The sequence below is a fragment of the Aythya marila genome, assembly GCF_965140915.1.
Source record: "Aythya marila genome assembly, chromosome: 28".
Taxonomy (NCBI): Eukaryota; Metazoa; Chordata; class Aves; order Anseriformes; family Anatidae; genus Aythya; species Aythya marila.
Window position 1 is genome coordinate 1,188,384 of NC_139069.1, and position 9,130 is coordinate 1,197,513.

At 49.4% G+C, this 9,130-nt stretch overlaps 1 protein-coding gene across 1 annotated transcript; it reads right to left on the reverse strand.

The window, feature by feature from the left end:
- Window positions 1-7,330: 7,330 nt before the first annotated feature.
- On the reverse strand, window positions 7,331-8,323 carry LOC309888207 (olfactory receptor 14C36-like; the record flags this gene model as incomplete). The annotated part of the gene is made up of 1 exon (XM_082780446.1): window positions 7,331-8,323. One exon carries the CDS (start codon window positions 8,321-8,323, stop codon window positions 7,331-7,333), a length of 993 nt encoding a protein of 330 aa, XP_082636572.1.
- Window positions 8,324-9,130: the final 807 nt, after the last annotated feature.

Consider the following 9,130-nt stretch of genomic DNA (forward strand, 5'->3'; position numbering starts at 1 on the left):
CTGTTATTTATTTTAATTGCTATAATCAGGTAGTCTAATTTACCTATAGAACTAGGCTTCCTCAGTAGATATAGACAATAAAACATCCATGAGTACCTCACTGGTCTGAGCTGACATCTCTTCCCATCCCCTCCAGAGTTGGGGGAGCAGCCCCAGCACGCAGGAGGGGCTCGGGGCCAAGAACCCAGCTGCCACATGCAGGAGCAGCCCCGGTGGTACTCGGGGCTGCCCCTCACTGCCCGCTGGGCTCTGCCTTTCTGCTGCCTTCAGGTCGGGGCTGCTGCTTCCCTGGAGCCATGGCCATGGCCAGCAGCAGGACGTGGCCTTGTCACTGCTGCTCTCTTTCAGCTTCCACATTATGCTTCTTTCCGTGTTAGTCTTGAGGTCTCATATGCCTTGGTGACAGTCCTGTTGTGTCTCCAGTGGTATCCCTGTGGCTGCTGACAGCAGCAGGCACTGTGCAGCCCTGGGTCACTGCTGAGCAGGGGCTTGCAGTGCGGGATGGCTGGGCTGTGCTCAGCCATGCCCCAGGAGATGACCTTGCTCTCTTCCTCCCCACCACTCTCCACACGGGGCAGGCCCTCAGGAAACACCCCTGAGCCTGGAGATGCACCAACCTGCTGCGGTGAGGTGCCACTACTGCAGGGGCAGAGGGGAGGATTGGAGGGACACGTGGAGCCTGCAGGCAAGAGTGGTGTGGCCTGGGGAAGTGAGTGGAAAAGTTACCCTTATCCTGGGTAACTTATCCTGGGAAAAGTTACCCTGGAGCCATAGGAGCCATTCTGGAAAGAAAAGTTGTAGGCAGGAAGTGCACTTTTGTGATGGTGCCGAGCTGCTGGGCACATTGTGCAGGGTGTTTCAATGGACTTTTGTGTCCTTTTCCATCATGTATTAAGTGCCACGTTTCTCAGGAATAGAGTACCCAACAGAGCAGTGACAGATACTCTGAGATCATGAAAGCCACCAGAAAGATATCCCTAAGAATATGACTGATATAGTGAGGTCAGGAAAAGCCCTGGTCAGGAGAAATGTGAGATTTGGAAGAGAGAATAGGACTATCCAGCAGAAACTAAAGTTTTTGTAAGAGGTAGCAGGGTTCAGGCTATGCGGAAGCTGCTGTAACCGTGTCTTAAAACACTTATATGAGGCTATTCCCCAGCTTCAAAGAGTAAACTTAATTCCTAAATTTAAATGCTACTCCACACCCAGACTGAAGCTTTTCCATACTTTAAGCACAGACCTGATACCAACGCAGAACACCAAACCCTCCCAATAAATCTTTCTTTAAACTCAAACTCAGAAAGTTGAGCCCTAGTGCCTGATCCCATGCATGAACACCTAACAGCTGATTCCCTTGTTCGTGTGCATTGACTTCCTCACCTTCAGCCCCTCTCCTAACCCTTACCTTTAGGTACCATACTGGGTCTGGCCCTTGGTGCAGGCCAAGAACTGTGAGGTTACTCTGCAGTCACATGGCATTCAAAGATGGATGTGAGGGGTCATGGGTCTGATCAGCTTGTGGGCCACAAAGAGATGGGTGGGAATGCTCTGAGGAGCTCAGCTCTGCCTCAGGGTGTACTGCCCCAGCAGCAGGAATGTGACTGTGGCAGGGACTCTGAGGTCACTTCTGTCTCTGCACTTGATAGGGCAGCAGCAGGAACGTGTCACAGAAAGGGACTGTGAGGTCACTTGTGTCTGAAGGTGGCAGGTCAGCCTTGACTTCTCCCTGGGAGCTGCACTTTTGGGCTGACATCTGGCAGTGGCCCTGCTAGGCCAGCAGAAGGCACCTGCTTGGCATGCTGACTGGGGGATCCCCTCTGCCTACACACCCAGGAGGACCCAGACAGAAAGAAGGCCCCCAGATGGGTTGTCCTGTCCCTTCTGCTTGAGTCCATGAGTGGGCAGCAGCAGGCACAAGGCTTGGCTGTGTGTAGCCAAGAAGCTGCAAGGCCAGCAGCAGGCCCCTGGCTTGGAAGCTGCTACTGAGGTGACTTGAGTCTGCTTGGCTGAGAAGCGTCAAGGAGCCTGCTGGGTTGGGCTGCCTACTTCAGGAGTGGTTTCCACCCTGATGGAGCCTGCTTTGGTAATAGGAAAGAGCAGGAGAGAAAAATGACCATAGAGTATACATTGGAAGTTACACATTGGCCACGAGGAGGAAGAAATTTCTCTCAAAGAGTTGTGCTGTGGTGCCAGAGGTCACCCTCTGATCAGACCCTGGCTTTGTGTTTCAAGGAACAGCTGGTGAGGGATGAGGAGACATGGGTGAAAGCAAAAAATGAGAGCAAGATGTTGAACAGAGATGGGTGTCTGCAGACGTCAAGGAAATAGGGGGAAGTGTGGGACAAAATAGGAAAGCCTTCAGAGGAGAAGGCAGAGTGCTGGTAAAAGTGGAAGGCCCCAACAGCCCTAAGGTTTTTGTCACCTTGGCTAGAGCTTATGAGGAGATATGCTATATTCATTGTGATGGGGCCTCATTGATTTCTTTCAACCCTGTGCATCAGCTCGGAATTGTCATACCGCTGTTCTTCTCATGGCATCACACTGCCCACCACATCCCACAGATCCCTAGGAAAAGCTCTGAGCCAGACGTGGGGGAGCAGGATCTTCTCTCCCAGTAGCTGGCAGGCTTTGGCCCTTCTGCTTTATCCAAGCAAACAAAGACCTTTCTCAGCACAGTGTCTTTGCCTGTCTGTAATCATGGCCTCCAATTATCTGCCCTAACAAGTCTCTGGGGAGGTTGTCTTAGTAATAACCCTCAGTGGCGCCCATTAATACTCCAAGTAACTTCAACTTTTCCTTCTGACTTTACTTGCTCAAGCGGTTACATCATTGTCCTCTCAGTACCTGAGCGTCACAGGCTCAGCACCAAAATACAGCATGGACCTCATTAGAAGGAAGAAACTCCTAGCATCTCCTCTGTATTTTTGTCCAGGACTTCAAGACTTGTACAACTATTTGGAGAGTTTTCATGGTATATTTAAGGAGGAAGATTGCATAAAGCACCTAATAAAAATCTCTTCTCATCTTAAAGGATGCATTTTGTTGAATTTCAGTTTGAGGTACTACTCTCTAATTGGTATTGATCCAGGGTGTCTCCTTCGGAGATATGCTTGGGGAGGAAAAGCAGACTCTGGAGGTCTGACACTGCATGGACAACCTTGCTCCTCACCACCCCAGCCCTGCCATTTCTCTCAGTGGCCACCTGGTGCTTGCTTCTCATTTCCTTACACCAGACTTCACTCAAGGCTGCAGCTGGATGCTACGGCACCTTTGCAGCAGCTTCTACCTGCTTTCCTAAGAGATGTGGCTGTACACAGGTGCAGAAGGGTTTTTCCTATTTCCAACCAAATAAACTGAAAACAGGCAACAATTTAAAATAAATAAAATAAAATAAAATAAAATAAAATAAAATAATAAAAAACTCCTCATCTTCTCTTCCTCCTCTGACGTTTACCTTCCCAAAACATTGAATGTACAAGAAATATTTTATAGTGATAGATATGAAATTATGAACAATAGTGTTAGCATTGATCCATACCATATTATTTCAATGATAAAGGTTGAGGTTCTTGCTAAAAGAAAAAAAAATACAGATTGCTGATAGATGGGCAAGCTGGGCTGCTTCTACCTCATGCTCAAAGCAGCAACTGTAGTGTGAATGATCAAAGAGTAAGAGGAGGGAAAATCGGAACCATGGGAAGTGCATAGGTGCAGATAGGCAGCTGGAAAAGCTACATTGAGCATTGTCTGTTTAATCAAAACTTGTGGATGTGCCTGGAAGATGAGGGAGCACATCGTGACAGACTATGAGAGGACAATGCAACAACAGATGAACACCAGTATTTCTTCTCCTGAGATGAAAATACATCCTGAAAATTCACATTTCTTCATGGTATAAACTACACCGTGTGACATTTCGTGGAAGAGATTGAATCATTTGAAGTGATGAGTAATTGCTCTATTAGTTAAGTACTAACGAAATTACTGGGTATTGACACAGAGCTTTGCTGTCTGACCTTAAGCAATCAGGGAAACCCGCCAGAGACCCAGTTGTATTTGAAGTAGTTCCCTGGATTTGCAGCTGTCAGAAAGAGCCTGCAGGAGAGACCAGAGCCCTTTGGGGGATTCAGTTGGAGCCAGGTGGAGTTCCCAGGGCACCTCTGCTACCGGCATCGGTCTTTATCCCTGCAACTACAGTCCAGCCCAGCACAAGAAACCTCTTCAAAGACAACACCCCTTCTTCAGTGCATTCCTGAGATTGACCTAAAATTGAAATGGCCATTGGGAACCCAGGATACTCTCCTTTGTTCCTAGTAGACAGCTGAGCATCCGTTTACCGTCCTGGAACGTCTGCAGCAAATTCATGTTGCAAGAGTCAAGAACATGAAATGTCAAATAGCTAGGATACAACCCATCAGCTTGCCGCACTTTGGGAATCCATCCCCTTCCAACTATGGGAATGAAAGAGTAAAATATGAGATGCCCCATCAGGTCAATGCACAGAGTAAGGGAAAGTCATCGGTATTGTGCTGGAGTAGCAGAAGTCAAAAGGCATTGTATTGGGCCTCAGACTAATCAAGGAGACCTAATGCAGTTCATCCATGGGGAAAAGCAGAGAGAGAAGGACGTTGATTTTGGCCTAACATGAAGAAGGATGTGCATCACTGGTGAAGGAACCGTCATTTGTGCCATCACCAATGTGAATTACACAAGCACCACCACATCTAATGGTAACCTGTCCACCCTGGCTTGGCATTCCCACAGGGCAGGGGAAAGGAAGCCAACAGCCAAGGGACATATTTGGGTGTGGAAGGTGGGGCCCAGCAAAGACAAGGAGTGAAGGCAGTGGGCTGGGGGAGGCCAGAAGAAGCAGCCCAAGGGGTGGTGCTGCTTGTGAGGACACGTTTGTGGCAGCAGCCTGAGTGGGCAGCAACTGTGCACAGGTGAGGGGAGGCCAGGAAGCGCATGGCAAGAGCGCTCCTGCCAGCAGAGCCAAGGCCGGGGCCGAGCCCAAGGGCAGAGGCAGGCCCAGGGCAGGGGGCTGCAAGGGCCATGCTGAGCTCCCTGCCCCTGCAGCAGCTGCCCTGGCCTTCAGCCTCCTCTCCCCTTCCCCTGCAGCTCTGGGCTCCCTTGGTGCAGCCCTGGCTCTGCAGCACCAAGTCCTGCTGGGAGCCCTTCCCTGCATGCTGCCACTGCTCCCTGACTCTGCTGTTGCCCTCTGCCGGGCACTGCCCAGTCCAGCCCAGCCCCTGCCCACCTCTCCCCAGTTCCCTGCCCTCTCCCCAGCCCAGCCCAGCAGCCCAGACTGTGCTGTCCCCAGGGCAGTGCCCACCACAGGCTGCTGCAGGGCTCTGGGCACGGCCACCACAGCCCCAGCCCCTTGCAAGGCACCGCAGCTGCTGCCTCAAAGGCAGCTCTGGGCCTCCCCAGCAGTCCCCACGCTGGGGCCAGACCCGGCTCAAGAGATGGAGGTCTGTGAAGCTGCAGGAGCCCTGCTCTCTTGCCTGGCAGATCCCCAGCACACAGTGCCTGTGCCCCGCAGGGGCAGCCCCGCTCCCCAGGCCAGCACAAGAGGCCTGGCCCAGCCACAGAGCAGCTCCACATTCTTCTCCAGCATGTTATTTGCCATCAGACTAAGCACAACCGGGACAGTTCCAGGCCAGTCAAGGCCAGTTATTGTTTGCTGAGCCATGGCCAGCCAAGAAAGGAACTCCCAGTCCAGCACTACACTGAGCACTCTGAAATTCTGATCCACAGTGAAGGCCAGAAAAGCAAGAGGTCCGTTCATGCAGCAGTTCCTTGGGTATATTCCTTCCACCAGCTTTGGAAGAGCTGTGCAATGAAAGAGATGCCACTGTACAGACAGCAAGATACATGAGATCTGAAGACTTAGTTGAATGTGAAAGCACAAGAGAACAATGAGGAAGCCAAAGGGAGCAGCAGTGACAAGACCACGTCCTGCTGCTGGCCATGGCCATGGCTCCAGGGAAGCAGCAGCCCCAACCCGAAGGCAGCAGAGAGGCAGAGCCCAGCGGGCGGTGAGCCTCTTGGCCCTGAGCCCCTCCTGCATGCTGGGGCTGCTCCCCCAGAATCAGAGGAGATGGGAAGAGAGGGATACTGAGTCCAATGAATTTATGCTGTCTTCTTTATTGTCTGTACTTACAGAGGAAGCCTAGTTCAATATGATTGATTAGAAGACATAGTCAAAGTAAATAAATTACTTAATAAATTAAAACAATGTCAAAAGTTATGAAAATAATCAAAATGAAAAATGAAATGAAAATCTCTCATAAGTTACTTAAAATAGAATGGTAGCATTTAAAGGATTATTATTGTTATTACAATATGATAATAATACTAAGTACAAAAAATGATATGATACAAATAACAATAATGTTAACAGCACTGATGCATAAGAAGCACATATAGAAACAGTTTCCTCACTGCAACCTTGAGCTCCTGGTTCCTCATGCTGTAGATGAGGGGGTTCACTGCTGGAGGTGCCACTGAGTACAAAAGTGACACCACCAAGTCCAGAGATGGGGAAGAGATGGAAGCGGGCTTCAGGTAGGCAAACACGGAAGTGCTGAGAAAGAGGAAGGCCATGGCCAGGTGAGGGAGGCACGTGGAAAAGGCTTTGTGCCAGCCCTGTTCAGAGGGTATCCTCAGCACTGCCCTGAAGATTTGCACATAGGACAGCACAATGAAAACAAAACAACTAAAGGCTAAAGAAATACTAAAACACAAGTGCCCCAACAAGTGCTCCCCCAGCTCCAGAGGGGATAGGAAGAGATGGCTGCTCAGAACAATGAATTTCTTCTGGATTCCTTATTGTGTTTATCTACACAGGAAGCCTGGTTCTATAGGTAAATCTTTAACAAGTAGGAGGTTAAGATTAATATTATTTATATCTGAAACAATAGCTAATGGAAATAACAACACAGACAAATAAAAAGAAAAAAAAAAAAAGTATCTTAATGATTTCTGAAAAAATAGGTGTTTCTGATTATAAGCTTATTGTTATAATCAACGAAGCTGAAGAATATGTATTCAATCAGTGTCCTCACTGCAACCGTTAGTTCCAGGTTCCTCATGTTTTAGATGAGTGGGTTCACTGCTGGAGGCACTGGCGATGGGAAGAGACTGTGGTAGAGACTAATGAAATTGTCCCAGTTTCTTTATTGTCTTTATTTAAACAAGAATAATGATTGTAAAGTTATTTGAAATTATTGACTTCATAATAATAATAATAAAATAATAATTAGGAGGCTTAGAATAACATTAAATCAAAGCAACCAATTATAGGAAATAATAATAAAGAAAATTACTTTCAAGAATTTGCACTAAGAGTGTTTGTTTGCAGAAATCCTATTACCATTTTACGCACATTATTAATGCTGAAGGAAGAGGTATAAAATAGTTTCCTCACTGCATGTTTGAGCTCCTGGTTCCTCATGCTGTAAATGAGGGGATTCACTGCTGGAGGCAACACTGAGTATAGAACAGCCACCACCAGGTCCAGGGATGGGGAAGAGATGGAGGGAGGCTTCAGGTAGGCAAACATGCCAGTGCTGACAAACAGGGAGACCACGGCCAGGTGAGGGAGGCACATGGAAAAGGCTTTGTGCCGGCCCTGCTCAGAGGGCATCCTCAGCACTGCCCTGAAGATCTGCACATACGAGAAAACAATGAAAACAAAACAACCAAGGACTAAAGAAATACTAAACACAAGTGCCCCAACTTCCCTGAGGTAGGCATCTGAGCAGGAGAGCTTGAGGATCTGGGGAACTTCACAGAAGAACTGGTCCACAGCATTGCCTAGACAGAGGGGCAGGGAAAATGTAGTGGCCGTGTGCAGGATACTATACAGAAAGCCACTGCCCCAGGCAGCTGCTGCCATCTGGGCACAAGCTCTGCTGCCCAGCAGGCTCCTGTAGTGCAGGGGCTTGCAGATGGCAATGTAGCGGTCGTAGGCCATGGCAGTGAGAAGAAAATATTCTGCTGATATAAAGAACAGAAAGAAAAAAACCTGTGCAGCACATCCTTGATAGGAGATGGCCCTGGTGTCCCAGAGGGCATTGGCCATGGCTTTGGGCAGAGTGGTGGAGATGCAGCCCAGGTCGAGGAGGGCGAGGTTGAGGAGGAAGAAGTACATGGGGGTGTGGAGGCGGTGGTCGCAGGCTACGGCACTGAGGATGAGGCCGTTGCCCAGGAGGGCAGCCAGGTAGATGCCCAGGAAGAGCGCGAAGTGCAGGAGCTGCAGCTCGCGCGTGTCTGTGAATGCCAGTAGGAGGAACTCACTCACAGAGCTGCTGTTGGGCATTTGTTTTGTATATGTTGTCCTGGTAAAGGAACAGAAATAGAGTGATAATATATCACGATTATCTGAGAAATAAACATTTCATTTTTCAGTTAAACCTCTCAAAGCATTTGCCGAACTGCATGTAGACAATTGGCAGATCCCTTTCCTTCATTGGTTTCAGTTGTTCTCTGCTGGCGTGTCCTTGAGCTGCAGGGCAATTGCACTAAGGAGGTTCTCCTGAGAAGAACCTAGACACTGCTGAGAGCAGAGGAATCCAGGCTCAAAGTGCCCATCTGCACACCCCTCACCCTGGCCCCATACTCCCATTTCCCCAAGCACATTGAATGCCAGCGTGCTGCTGCCAGGGGAGGCAAGGCCAGGGAGGGACAGACGGACACTCAGCAGACCCTCCTGATCTGCAGCTCCGCCTGCAGATGAGGCAGCTCCTGCTGGGGACAGCGGGGGCTTGAGGGCAGAGGCTGTGCTGGTAGGAGAGTAGAACAGGGGGTGTCCCAGGGAAGGCGCCTGCTGTGCAGGGGGTTGTGGGGAGGTGCCTGAGCCCTCCCTCGCACAGCATTTGTGGCAGCAGCTCCCTCTCACCGCCTGCCCAAGTCCCTGCTGCCTCCCTGCTGGGAGATGGTTCTATGTCCCCACATCTCCTCCCTGTCCATGCTCACAGACCACATCCATGCTTCCACTGCACTGCAAGATTCGGAAAGCACAGAAACTAAAAAATCCTTCCTCTTCAGATTAACCAAGCCTCAGATTTCCTCTGGAAATGCCCTTTTTTAAATGCCATTGTGTATAGCACATTCTATTCCACATTAA